Raw genomic sequence first — 14,964 nt, 5'->3', positions numbered from 1 at the left:
TGTAGTCTATCATCTGTATTGAAAAAGTGCTTGCAATTTGGAAAAACCTCAACCCCCGGTAGAGATAATTTTTTTGGTCTTTTGGGGATAGAGTAGCTCCTATCTAGGGTGGGTACATCATTGGTAATGTGGAAAAATAAAAAAATACACTATTAACCTCATTGGCAATAACAACTCGTGAAAGTAAAGTCTGGAAAACTGAGCTACCCATGCAAGAAAGTTGTTTTAAAGCCTTGCTTAAAAACCTGTCTGGAAGCATCCATTCAAAATACAATGAGCACAGCATATCTGAAGACACGCAAATGATCTCGAGATTAAGTTAATTTCTCATGTGAACCTGATAAAATGGTTTGAAATGTAGAGAGCCTGTGATCAACAACATATTTTTATTAGTATTTTGTTCATCTCTTCAGAGTCACTGTATATTTGTGAGTCCATTTTCAAATTAGAAATAAACAACTGCAATCAAGGTGTATTGTTTTACATTAAGTTATTCATAAAATTAAAACACAGATAAAACGTTAAAATTAAAAAATAAAGAAATTATATATATATATATATACTGTGTGTGTATGTGTGTATATATATATAGATATATATATATCTGTGTCTGTGTAATTTACAATTTGACATTGTTTCTAGGTAAATTATACATTTCGCCTTATGATTATTATCCAGAAATAAAAGCACTAAAACTGAATTTAAAAAAATGCATAGTGAGCTAACATATGATTTATACATAAAACATACAAGCAGTGTATGTTTTATGTATAAACACATCCAAGCTGATTCACTGCAGTACATTTTGTTGTGTTTGGCACAATAGAACGTTTCTTCCCTGTAAAAATCAGTTAGGAAGATTTCTGAAAAGTTGACTTGATTAACGTAACTTGCAAAGGTGACATTGTTGTCTATACAGAACTACTGTAAGTAGCATTTAGTTACTGTTGCAGATAATACATTGCAAATTGTCATTTTGAACATCAGTATTAAGGCTAGACTTCCTAATATGAATAGGAAAAAAGATAAAGTTCCTAATACTCACAAGGACTACTAACATGCCAAAATGGATCAGTAATGGACCATTCTTTAAACCATTCTCTTTCCGAACAGACCGAACCAATTTAATTCCTACACCAAGAAAGAAATACAAAAAATATTATTTTAAAGAATTACCTGTGATTTCATGTTGTGTGTGCTGGGGAGCTGGGTTCATGGCCTTTACTGAAGAGGGATCTCAACTACTTTTTAATATACATTGTTTTGTTTTGTTTTTTTTATTAGATATAATTCATTACAACAAAATGAGTTATGCTAGGTTATTTAGCTTTGACCGGCATATCGGATTTGGAGAAGTTATTTATATTTAAGGAAAAGTTTTGTGTAATTGGGAAGTAATACCTATATTATAGTTACAGTTTAGTTATAAGTGCCACTTTCACAATGAGGTCTCCTCAGTATTGTGTTTGATATTCACCATATGCTCTTTACTATGGCCATACTATGCTCACATCTAATTGCTTTGAATTTTCCTGTCTGGCATGTACCAAGTCTGAAAGCCTAACCCTGAATCTGTATTGGAGAGATAGTCACACGTTTTGTTACTTAGATACTTCACTGTAATTTTCCTTTGTACCACGTAACTGGAAATTATGTGCTTGAGCTTCAAGTAGAAAATGACAAACCCCACCACCACTGTCTGCACAAATTATTCAAAATCATGTTGGAAGGTGTAATTCCACTGCATTGGGGTAGGGTATGAGAACCCCTGCAGACGTTTTAAAATATGTAAGTACAATCATACCCCATTATAACTGAAAATATCTCTATGCAGCATTTTTTATGTAAAAATATAACTCCATAGCTGTTAAATAACCTACAGCTTTCTGGGTGAACAGTACTAATACTATAAGGCCTTATTGTGATAGTTATGAAAAACACTATTTAAAATACATTTTTGTAAGAAATATTGGAGGTAATTCAGGTCTCATTTGAACACAGGTGCGCCAGGGATAAGTCCTGGACAACACAGATGGAGCTTCTATTAAAGCATTGTAAAAAAAAAAAAACTATACTTTTAGCTTATTTTATTGTTATATTTATGTCTCCTTGTCTGCCTCCCCTCTAGATGAGCCCAGGTATAAACTTTCTGATTAGGGACCCAATATATACAATAGGTGTGGCCTTGTGGTTGGTATTTGAGATTTGGGCTTATGAAACACAAGCTGTGCTTTGGAACTTCAGTAAACATTCAATACTTCAATATCCACCCGGGTAACATTTTACAGGCTACATTACATTTATATAGTAGATAGATTTTATAGTATAGATATATATATATTACTAATCTAAATCTGTAGTCACTTATAACCAAGGTCGGGAGGGTTTGGCAGGTGAAGTTGGAGTGTCATTGTGCTTGCTCATTTTTGTAGAAGATGTCGGTGTTAGTAAGTTCCTTGGAAGACTGTGTCTACCCTTCCAGCGAAAATATGAGAGATGAGGGGGGCTTTTGCTGTTACACCCGTAGGAACTGTGAGAACGACAAATCACTGGAGGGAGGATCATCTCCACTGGCTTCAATACAGACATTTCTTCAAGTTTTGGCCTTGCAACATTAGAGCGACGACGTTCATAATGCCGTTCTGTGGCTGAACTTTTAGAAAGAATCTTTTTCACTGGACTCATCTTGGACATGGAAGGACTGGCCTTGGGGAGTCTCTTTGGTGGATTGGAAATGCGTGTCTTGCTCTCCCTGAACAAGGAATCATTGCTAATGTAAGGCTTTATTACAATGTTAGTGGCCTCTTTACTCTCTTTTTTCAAGAACTCTGCGATTCTGTCCTGGGTTCCACTGCTTGCAATGGTGGTCTGTGTTGCTGGCTTGGATTTCCTTCTTTCTTTCTTTGCTGGTTTAATTGTTTTGATGCCGTCCAAGAGCCCCTTTGCTGCAGCTCGAGCCAAAACGTCTTTGACTGAGACTGTCCCAGAAGGATCCTGCTAAACAAATACATAAATATAGAATTTGTTATGTAAACCAAAAACAAAGCATCCCCTATGACATAAAAAGAGCATTCACTCGCTGTGCAACCTTGTGGATATACACACAGCAAACCGTTATTGAGTTCAGTCAACATATCCAAGATTCTAACATGTTGGTTAAAAGAAGAATTTATTTTCTTTGTTCATTAGTGTTGTAGCGTCAGAGTCTGTCAAAATATCATTTTGTGTGTGAAAGTAACAGAACTGAAATATACAGAGGGCGATTTTAAGACATTCTCTGTGTCTACTTGGTTTCTGGTCACAAACTCCCCCAATGACAAAGAATGCTTTTAAAAAGAGTCATAAACTAACTGCTGAACAAATGGCTTATCTTCACGATCGCTGAATGACTCTTGTCGTCGCAAGCCAGACAGTTTTGGGTACTTTGACATATAGGACAGAAAACAGTCCATCTCATAAATCCAGCCGACAGGGGGCGGAGTAGCGGACAAATGGAGAACAAGGGGTTGCATCGGAACGAGAACAACCAATAAGAAACACTCCACGTGGACTCAGGCACCGCCCAAAATAACCAAACTATCCAATCACAGGGGTACACAGAACATTACAAAAGTATGAGCACGACACTCAAACAGGGCTCCCGACATGAAATCCAAAGTTCTGATACACAAACCAGTCTTTGAACTGTGGCAATCTGGAGATCCAGCCTGCGACCAGCTGGAACAGAGATACCGTTTTCGGACACTCTAATAAGAGATAGCTTGCCTTGGTGTGGGAGTCCGCTGTGTAAGACGTCTAAAATCCTAAAAGTACTTGTAATCAAATATCTAACTTAGTCCTGATTGATCACCAGAGAAAGAGTTGGATGAACATTTGAAGTCGACATAAATTTAAATATATTCAATTTATAGCTAGCAGTGCCGGAGTTTTGCGGTGCAATATCCCAGACATAACCGGACGAACAGTGGAATTGCTGTTTCAGTGGAATACCTAAAGAGTTAATGACTCTTGTTCTTTGCAAAGACATTTTTTTTCGTACCCTGAACCGGAACCTGGACCTGTCCTTGCCAGCAGGAGAGCCTTCGAGCGCCTGTATTGTTGAAGACACGGAACAGCTGAAGGAGGCAGCGCACGTCCGTTAAGTATTCAATGAGTAGTGTTTTAATCCTCGTATGAACTCGAGAATAAGCAGACCTTAAAGCAAAATTAATATTTTGTTTTACGTAGAATGTAAGAAAAGTATTATTGCTTTCAATTCATGCTTTGAGTTAATGAACACTATAGTATTTGTTTGTATGTGATTTATACAAATTGATGTGGGTTTCATAAGGCAATTATTCTGCGTTTAAGGCTAGAATCGAAATTTAGCTGTCTTGATAATAAATAATTCTTGATAGGTTGTCTGGAGGCAAAGCGCGTCTTTATCTCGCAAGAGTGAGAATTGCCTTCTGAACCAAAACTATATATATGATTTAACTGATTTAACAATGTTTTGATATCCCCGTTAAGACTAACCTTCGTCTTAAATAGTTGTCAGGAATGCAGTTGTAATCTTAAGGGAATCTCCCATAGATTGCGTTGGATCGCTGATCAACCAGCAGGAGTGGGGTGTCGTTGTTTATACATTATTTTCTGTACTGTTTAGTTTAGTTAATTCTTCCTTTCTGTATTAGTTTAGTTTAGTTGTTGCACCTTTAATGTTTACTTTATTTAGTTATATTTCTAATAAAACTGTTCCTTTGTATTCACTAGAAATGTTATTACAATTTAAACTAGTCGAAATACAAATATACCTTGCACACTACAGTGTGTTAAATTGTAGTATATTAAATGTAAAGCTTTTTTTTGTTATGATGTTGATAATAGGATCTTCTTTTACCTGATTTCCCTATAATTATGGAGTCAAAGCCTGATTACATTTGTTTTTGAAAATTCAATACATAGCCATTTTTTTAAACCTGAAATTCAGATCCCCATACTATACTAACCTAAATAATTGTTGCTAAGGAATATCCAAATAATTGAATGTGTCATTATGATAAATGAATGAGTGGTTTTCAAGATATAGATAAAAATGTGTGACATACAGACAAAACAGGTAGACAGGCAATTCCAGTATAACACTGCCAGGCAGCCATTCTGAAAATGATAGGCACTCCCGAATGGCATGCTTAACTATTACTGGAAGGATACACTGTGCATAGCGTAAATAATATCTTCGGCAGTATCCTGGGTCAGATGCAGTAAATATTGGGTCCATGCATTTAATGTTAGCTTGCGAGGTTCAGGGGGCGTGGAGCTGGGGGGCCTCTAATCTTCTAATCTTTCAATTTTCTAATCTCCCGTTAATTAGCATCTATTTACTATTTAAGACCTGATCACCTGCACCTTTTCTGTCGAGTGTTTTGTTTTTGTAGCAAACGCTCAGACGCCGTCGTTTCGTGCTTCACCGCTTAATATCTAAACTTCGTTGCCTCGCTCACGCAGGTCGTTTCTCTGCACAGCGCTGCCAAGATATTATCAATCATTTTCTTACCTGCTCAGGTGATCTTTCTTTTCATTCAGCTTCTCTTTTCGGCTCCAAGAGCTCCAATGTTACTCTTTCCTGTTCCATCCAGTCTCCACCTCGGCATCATAGCCGTCCAAAGCGCAGCTTCATTACTCAACTTGTCTGCAACCTTATCAGAAAGTCTGGTCCTCCGTTAAACTTTCAAGCTCCTTTGACATGACATCGACATTCCCGTTGTCTGCGATTGCCTTACTTTAGCTCTATTTAATTCTACCACGAAGTTTTGTCTGCGGAATCTTTCTTTACTCCTCGCCTGCAATTAGACGCCCCTCCCCTGCTCCCACAGAGCCAGCACAATTACCGTTCCATCAGAAGATCCTACCCCAGGCCCTCCATCAGCTACGTTCAACCTTTTAAAGACGTATCCAGCCCATTCTAAACTCCATTTTCAACCAGTGGCGGCTCGTGACTTGACTGGTCACAACATTCTCCAACGACACTATTGTACTGTAACTTTCCCACCGGCGCCTCACAGACTATGGTTACCACGGCAACGCCCTCATTGAGTGACTGTGGGGAGTGGTAAGTTGTCATGGTGACCAGACAGCTTCATCAGGCTCGGCGTGCTCTGCGCCTCAGCACTGCAATCTTCCGGCTTCCTGTTGCTGCGCTTTCACAACTGTCGGAGACGAATTCAACGCGCCGAACCATGACATCTAAATACTGCGTTAACTTATTTATATTCATGACTAACTGTCCTAAACATGTCTAGAATATTTATTATTCAAATCTAAAGGAATAAGCAAATGTTGTTCTACATAGATAAGGATTTAATCGTAATAACTTCATAGATTCTACCCTGCTTCACTCAAGTCAATGATTTAATTCCAATCATAACCTCTGGATGGCAGTATAATACCACAAGTTCTCTCTCTATACATTAAACCAGTTTGGTATCGCTGCGAAGCTCGGACACTACAGCTTTTCTATCTATTCCCGCAGTTCTCACTCGGATGGATTCTCGGGAGTTCCCCTCCTGCCTCTTCCTTTGTCTATCTATATCAAATGACATTCTTCAATTTCAACTCTTACCCCCCACACCCCCCGCCCCTTTGAGGCGGACTGCTCCCGACCAAATCAATAGATTTTTCAACAGCCTCAGAGCAACAGATTCTTCATCCTCTTAGGTTCTACAGCGGCCTCAGCTTTATGCATTCTTCATCTCTGGCTTCATCTAAATCACTTTAACTCAAAGACCAATATCCACCACATTCAGCAGATCTCTGCGCTCTACAGCAGATCATCACACTACCAATGGCAATCCACCATTCACTATTACAGATCCCTGCTTCAGCAGATCTCTGCGTTCTGCAGCAGACCACCACGCTCTACCAATGGCAGTCCACCATTCACAATAACAGATCACTGCTTCGGGGCTCCCGAGTGGCGCATCCAGTAAAGGCGCTCCTCGCAGGATGTGCCCTATAGCCTGGAGATCGCTGGTTCGAATCCAGGCTATGTCACAGCTGACCGTGACCGAGAGTTCCTAGGGGGTGGCGCACAATTGGCTGAGCGCTGCCCGGGTAGGGAGGGCTTAGGTCGGCAGGGGAATCCACGGCTCACCACGCATCAGCGACCCCTGTGGCCGATAGGGCGCCTGTGGCTCTGCAGCGGAGCCGCCAGATCTGTGTTGTCCTCCGGCACTATAGGTCTGGTAGCATTGCTGTGGATCTGCAGTGCGAAAAATGACGGCTTGGAAGGAGCACGTTTCGGAGGACGCGTGTTTCAGCCTCCGTTTCCTGAGTCGGCGGGGGGGTTGCGAGCGGTGAGCCGGGGATACAGATAATAATTGGGCATGCTAAATTGGGGTGAAAACCGGGGTAAAAATAATTGCCGACGACTAAATTTATAAAAAAAAAAAAAAAAAAAAAAAAAAAAAACAGATCACTGCTTCAGCAGATCTCTCTCTCTCTCTCTCTCTACAGCAGACCACCGCTCATTATTGACAGCACTTCTTTGTTTACTTCCTCAGATCTCTGCACCGTTCAGCAGATCCCGTCCTCTACTGTTAATTGCTCCTCACTGCAGCAGATCTCTGCTCCCTCTTCAGATCTACTCACTATCATAGCATGCAAGTTGCTTTAGTTCACAGTCTAAATCTGTACCTGCACTACTCCAGAGCTTCCAACGCTTCCGCTTTCCTCCAATACGCAGATCGTGGAAGCATTCCGCAGTCGAGGCTAATGCTAATCCCCATCTAATCAAAAATACGAGGTGCTTGACTTTCTCAGCAATCTATTTATATGTCCACACATCCTCTCAAATATTACAGCATTAATACAAGGTGAGAGACGTGGTGTGAGACTGGAAATCTGTCTTGTTTATGAGTTAAGGAGTTCCACTACTAGGAGAATAACTGGAGTTGTGAAACCCAGTCTCTCAATGTGAGTTCACCTTTTCCATTTCAAGCAGACATGATAGTAGCAGACCGCAGATCGATCCCGTATTAGACACATAGGATAGTCAACATCTCATCTCTGCCCTCCATTCCAGAAAATGGAGCACAAAGCGTGCTGAGCTTCCCCAGCAGTCGATTTACACACGTTCGTTCAGTTCCAGCTGCTACCTCAACTGTCAGTTCCAGCTCCCCTTCTACCTCCACTTTTAGTATCCAAGTTACGTCGACTGGTCCCGTCTGCTGCGTGTCAAGTAGAGTCCCCTATCTGCCCCTTTCAACATCAAGGTATCTCCCCAGCAAGAACCCCCCCCCCCCTCCTCCTCTACTCTACCCCCCCCCCCCCCTCCCAGGATCCTCAGTTCATTGATTCCCCTCGCTCCTATCATCACTCATCGCTGGTTCTCAACCCACCTTTCCACCCTCCAGAGCAAGCCTCCCTCCTCTACTCTACCCCCCTCATTGATTTCTCTCGCTCCTAGGATCACTCGTCACTGGATTCCAACCTACCTCGCCTCCAGAGCGGGCCTCCCCCCCCCAACCCCAATCATTCTGTAGGCACAGCCCCCTCTGCTGCGAGGGCCAACATCAATCACAGCCTTCTTCGGCTTCCTCAGAAGCTCAGAATTCACAGTTCCTTCAGCTTCAAGCTTCCCTGCAGCGACGAAGATCTCCTAATGGAAACCATCTGCCTCACAGCCTTCTTCGGCTTACTCAGAAGCTCAGAATTCACAGTTCCTTCAGCTTCAAGCTTCCCTGCAGCGGGTATTCGTCTATGTGATCTCTCCTGTATTCGCAACTCCTATTTCATAATCCTGCTGCGTACCTCAAAGACAGATCAACTCCGGCGTGGTTAGTTCATCCAGCTTCAAGGATTGAATCCTCTATCTGCTCTTTCTCAGCAATGTCAAAATATCTCTCCATCAGGAAATCCTTTCCCCCCCTGGACCCTCTATTTATCGATTCCTCTCACTCTATTATCACTCGTCACTGGTTCTCAGCCCACCTCTCCACCCTCCTTTCTAGAGCAGGCCTCCCTCCTCAGCTGTATTCTCCCCATTCATTTCATATAGGTGCAGCTACCTCCGCTGCAAGAGCCAGCATCAACCACAGTCTGATCAAGACCATGGGCCGCAGGTCCTCTTCCGCAGTAGATTATTACATTCATTCATCTCCCTCGGATATAGTTGCAGCCCATTTTAAAATCGCTAGCATGCCCGGAGTGGGGGCTACCTGTTCACCGGGGCCACCAGAGGTTTTCCCCTAATCCGCCTCAAGGGGTTTTTTCCTCTCCACTGAGCGGCAGGTACACACATAGTCACATCCTACTAACAAATTTACTAATCTCCCTCTGTTTGTCCTACTCGTCCTTCTGGTCTTTTGTTTATGTTATGCGTTGGCATGTGCTGTCTTTTGTTTGTCTCACGGTGTGGGAGTTTTCGTGAGATGCCAGGGGTCCATCCTTTGGGGGGCAAGTGAGGCTCACTTCCCCGACCTCAGGGCTAGGCAGCCACCTCCCTTACCTTCAGGGGTTCTCACCGCATGAGAACTTATCTCACTCGAGGCTCTCTTCTATTCTGCCTCTCTTCAGGATGTGGTCACTCGTGCCGAGTCCTATACTAACCTCAATGCTTTGTCCTTATTTTCAGGTCCCAGGAAGTGTGACGTCTCAGCCAATCAGGGGTTTTACGAGAGCCCCTTACAGAAGCCTCAGATGCTGGGTACCTCTCTCATCTCCACTCGAGGGGCGGCTTTCCAAGTCATAACCCTCATGTGTGTTTTCGGTTGCTGGGTCCTCCGCCCCTGGGATGCGCGGCAGCGTCGGCCCGTCGGTGACCTCTTTTCTATCCTGTCTTCAGTCGCTGGGTCCTTCGCCCCTTAGTTGTGTCGGCAGCGCCGCCCTCAGTCAGTGACCATCTTTCTATCCCGTTTCGGTTGCTGGGTCCTCTGCCTCTGGGATGTGCGGCAGCGTCGCCCTCAGTCAGTAACCACATTCTGTCCTACTAACTGCTCCTTGCTGCTTCTTCTGCCTTATCATTCCCCCAGCTCACGCCCAGTGAAATATAAAATAAAAAATCCAAATAAAACATGATCAATCTTAAAAAATCTTCCCAGCACATGGAAAAAGTAACAAAGAGATTTATGACCACACATCCTCAGTGTTCTTAATACATTCGACTGAATAGGACAACAAGGCCGGTTTGCTTTCTGTGGAGAAAAGACGACTGTGTGCAGGTTTCTCCTTTTCCTATCCATTCGTCATAGTTCAAAGCACCCAAGAACAACTTGAGAGGCAAACACCTGAACACCGACATTCTGAAATTCAGCTAATATTAATCAACAGCATGTCTCCATATACCCCAAGATCGCGCTATACTCAACAACTTGTGACAAAAAGGTGCTCAAAGTTCTACACACAACTGGACAAATTGCTCACTAGAAACATTCAAAACTGTGTGTCATGTATGAATACAGTATTTCCACCTCCACTATATCTTAACTAAGGTAAAATACATCCATAGCGAGAGTTACAGTTCACTTCCAGGTAAATTAAGATAAAAAGCACCTCACTCCACTTCAGCTTTTAATGAATTTGCTGGGAGGTTGATTGGACTTGCTTGTCCAGAACAATTTCAAATGTAGGGAAAGTAGCAGCAATAAAAAGCAATGCTCAATAGCCATATCCCTCTGAGGTATTCTATTCAGAAGTGGGAAAATGAGATTAAATATGTGGTTAAAGAGCATTCCTCTTTCACATTTCAGCTTGAAAATGATTAAGTGGATTTTATTTTTTGAAGACAGTCTAAATTTGTACTTCAATGATTTATTGTGGTACCGTAGGTTAGATCCTTAAACTCAAAGCTATGCTTGGATAAAGGCATCTGCCAAGTAAATAAATAATAATGAATAACATTTCATTCGGAATTATTTGTGTTATCTGTTCTTAATACAATATTCTCTTAACTTAAGACAAACACATTCTTTGCAAAGTATAACATACAAAATACAGTCCGGAGACTTTTGTGTCTAGTACAGGTACTGATTGACAGCACATCAAACAAGACAAATCAATTCTATAAACCCTAGCCTACTGAAATCTGATGGTCAATGTTGGTTAAAGGTATGAAAAAACTACAAACATAATCTAAACAAAGAAAAAAATTGAGAGAGTATCCTGTTGTTACTTTTTAATAAAGTACAATTCAAATAGCAACACATTTCCACAATTCAAACAGCAACACATCTCCACAATTCAAACAGCAACACATCTTCACAATTCAAACAGCAACACATCTCCACAATTCAAACAGCAACACAACTCCACAATTCAAACAGCAACACATCTCCATAATTCAAACAGCAACACATCTCCACAATTCAAACAGCAACACATCTCCACAATTCAAACAGCAACACAACTCCACAATTCAAACAGCAACACATCTTCACAATTCAAACAGCAACACAACTCCACAATTCAAACAGCAACACATTTCCACAATTCAAACAGCAACACAACTCCACAATTCAAACAGAAACACATTTCCACAATTCAAACAGCAACACATCTCCACAATTCAAACAGCAACACATCTCCACAATTCAAACAGCAACACAACTCCACAATTCAAACAGCAACACATCTCCACAATTCAAACAGCAACACAACTCCACAATTCAAACAGCAGCACATCTCCACAATTTAAACAGAAACACATCTCCACAATTTAAACAGAAACACATCTCCACAATTCAAACAGCAACACAACTCCACAATTCAAACAGCAACACATCTCCACAATTCAAACAGCAACACATCTCCACAATTCAAACAGCAACACAACTCCACAATTCAAACAGCAACACATCTCCACAATTCAAACAGCAGCACAACTCCACAATTCAAACAGAAACACATCTCCACAATTCAAACAGCAACAGAACTCCACAATTCAAACAGCAACACAACTCCACAATTCAAACAGCAACACAACTCCACAATTCAAACAGCAGCACATCTCCACAATTCAAACAGCAACACATTTCCACAATTCAAACAGCAACACATCTTCACAATTCAAACAGCAACACATTTCCACAATTCAAACAGCAACACATCTCCACAATTCAAACAGCAACACATTTCCACAATTCAAACAGCAACACATCTCCACAATTCAAACAGCAACACATCTCCACAATTCAAACAGCAGCACAACTCCACAATTCAAACAGAAACACATCTCCACAATTCAAACAGCAACAGAACTCCACAATTCAAACAGCAACACAACTCCACAATTCAAACAGCAACACAACTCCACAATTCAAACAGAAGCACATCTCCACAATTCAAACAGAAACACATCTCCACAATTTAAACAGAAACACATCTCCACAATTTAAACAGAAACACATCTCCACAATTCTCTAGTGTGTAGTTGATAAAGAACCATTTCAGAGCCCTCCACGTCCAGTGAAAATCAGGTAAATCCAAGAGGAACCAAGAGACATCTACCTCGGCAACAGGCTCTCTGCTTTCAATTATTGGGCCAAACTGCATTTTCCATGAGGGAGTGCGATGGGGTACACCCCACCCCTGTATATTATTTTGTATTATTATTTAAAGGTATTGTTTGGTGTTTAAAAACACAATGTTTTTGTATGGTTATTGTTTTACAGCATGGATGGGAATAAAATCCACAATCCAGCTAAAACTCGTGCACAATGTGGCCATCTCCCAATTAATCAAGTAATTACCAAATGGGAGATGGTCACATATATATATATAAAAAAACGAAGCAGCCGCTCTGGGAAGGTTGGTGAGAGTGGAGAGAGAAACGGAGACAGTGTTAGTGAGATACATGCAAAGAGAGAAAATCAACTGCTACCTACGTGATCGCTGTACCAGCACAGCATTTGTTTTGTGTTGTGTTTGTAGTGTTGTTTATTTTGGCCATCGTGCCATTTTGTTTTGCTGTTATTTAAAAGTATTTTGTTTTGTTTAATTAGTTTATTTATAATAAACATGCAGGGGTGCACAAGCGGTTCATCCCTGTAGTACTGTGTCTGTATTTCCTGGTCTGACGTCACCCACAAGCCATCTGGGTGACAGGGAGTCACCGTAAACATCTATAAATCAGCCACCCGAAAAATCTCCCATCCACAGATGAAGATGCTTTGTAATACACTCTGATTCTGACTGAAGGTAAGCTACTTCTCACAAAAAGGTACACAGAAATGTTAGCAAACACAAACATCCTCGGAACAAACTAGTGAACATAAAAATGGCAAAATAGTGTTTAAAAAATGTTAAGGTGCGTCATTTTAAGATGATCCTTAACCCTTTTTTCAGCCTCCTCTAAAAAAACAAGTTGCCATTGAAACTATCATAATTATCATAACCCTGTGTGGCTGAGTAGGGGGAGGAGGAGAAAAGATGTAGTCCAAAACGGAGCTGCAGGACTACCTTCCCCAGAATGCCACGGGATTATCAGGAGCCAGAGGGGAGTCACCTGGCTCCATTATAATTTGAAGCACCTGAGGCTGATTAAGCCCTGGTTAAAAGCAGGGGAAATCCTTCACACGGGGCTGACGAAGGATAAGCCATGTGTGGAGTGGACCTGTGTGGTCAAAAAATTTAAGGTACTGTGTGAACCTTTCTGCAGAAAAGTGTTTTGGCTGGTAAATGGCTTAGCCGTCCAGCCATAATTAGATTTAGAAGTGAAAAAGTTAAGTTTAGCGCTCCAAAGTGGAGTTAGGTTTTTGTTTGTTTATTTTGTTTTGTTTTTGTACATAAAAAAAGTGCACGAAAGTTCTTACAAAGTATCGGTCTGTGTAAAAAAGGGTGAAAAGTAAGCCTCAGCCTGTAGGCTACGTTTACATTTAAGAACATAAGAAAGTTTACAAACAAGAGGAGGCCATTCGGCCCATCTTGCTAGTTTGGTTGTTAGTAGCTTATTGATCCCAAAATCTCATCAAGTAGCTTCTTGAAGGATCCCAGGGTGTCCGCATTAACAACATTACTGGGGAGTTAGTTCCAGACTCCCACAATTCTCTGTGTAAAAAAGTGCCTCCTATTTTCTGTTCTGAATGCCCCTTTATCTAATCTCCATTTGTGACCCCTGGTCCTTGTTTCTTTTTTCAGGTCGAAAAAGTCCCTTGGGTCGACACTGTCAATACCTTTTACAATTTTGAATGCTGGAATCAGATCACCGTGTGGTGTTCTGTGTTCAAGACAGAAAAGATTCAAATATTTTAGCTACATATGACATGCCTTTTAAACCCGGGATAATTCTGGTTGTTCTTCTTTGCACTCTTTCTAGAGCAGCAATATCCTTTTTGTAGCGAGGTGACCAGAACCGAACACAATATTCTAGAAGAGGTCATGCTAATGCATTGTAAAGTTTTAACATTACTTACCTTGATTTAAATTCAACATTTTTCTCTACATATCCAAGCATTTTGTTATCCTTTTTTATAGCTTCCCCACATTGTCTAGATGAAGACATTTCTGAGTCAACATAAACTAGGTATTTTTCATAGATTTCTTCTTCAATTTCAGTATCTCCCATATGGTGTTTATAATGGACATTTTTATTGCCGGCTGCAGTACCTTACACTTTTCTCTATTAAATGTCGTTTGCCATGTGTCTGCCCAATTCTGAATGCTGTCTAGATCATTTTGAATGACCTTTGCTGCTGCAACAGTGTTTGCCACTCCTCCAATTTTTGTGTTGTCTGCAAATTTAACAAGTTTGCTTACTATACCAGAATCTAAATCATTAATGTAGATTAGGAATGGCAGAGGACCTAATACTAATCCCTGTGGTACACCACTGGTTACCTCGCTCCATTTTGAGGTTTCTCCTCTAATCAGTACTTTCTGTTTTCTACATGTTAACCACTCCCTAATCCATGTGCATGCATTTCCTTGAATCCCTACTGTGTTCAGTTTGAGAATTAATCTTTTATGCGGGACTTTGTCAAAAGCTTTCTG

At 41.1% G+C, this 14,964-nt stretch overlaps 1 protein-coding gene across 2 annotated transcripts in view; it reads right to left on the bottom strand.

Moving 5' to 3' along the window:
* Positions 1-369: 369 nt before the first annotated feature.
* The window catches only part of LOC117421015 (putative methyltransferase NSUN7), a 49,339-nt gene continuing 34,744 nt past the window's right edge, over positions 370-14,964 (bottom strand). The window contains exon 12 of one of the 2 annotated variants that reach the window (XM_034034857.3): positions 370-2,997. In XM_034034857.3, the coding sequence (XP_033890748.1) occupies positions 2,365-2,997 (633 nt within the window). In that variant the 3' untranslated portion in view covers positions 370-2,364. The remainder of the gene's footprint in view (positions 2,998-14,964) is intronic. The other variant, XM_034034858.3, reaches the window with a different exon arrangement.

This window comes from Acipenser ruthenus, chromosome 1, assembly GCF_902713425.1.
Source record: "Acipenser ruthenus chromosome 1, fAciRut3.2 maternal haplotype, whole genome shotgun sequence".
NCBI classification, from domain to species: domain Eukaryota; kingdom Metazoa; phylum Chordata; class Actinopteri; order Acipenseriformes; family Acipenseridae; genus Acipenser; species Acipenser ruthenus.
Note: the sequence above shows the minus strand (reverse complement) of the source record. Positions and strands in the feature narration are given on the sequence as shown.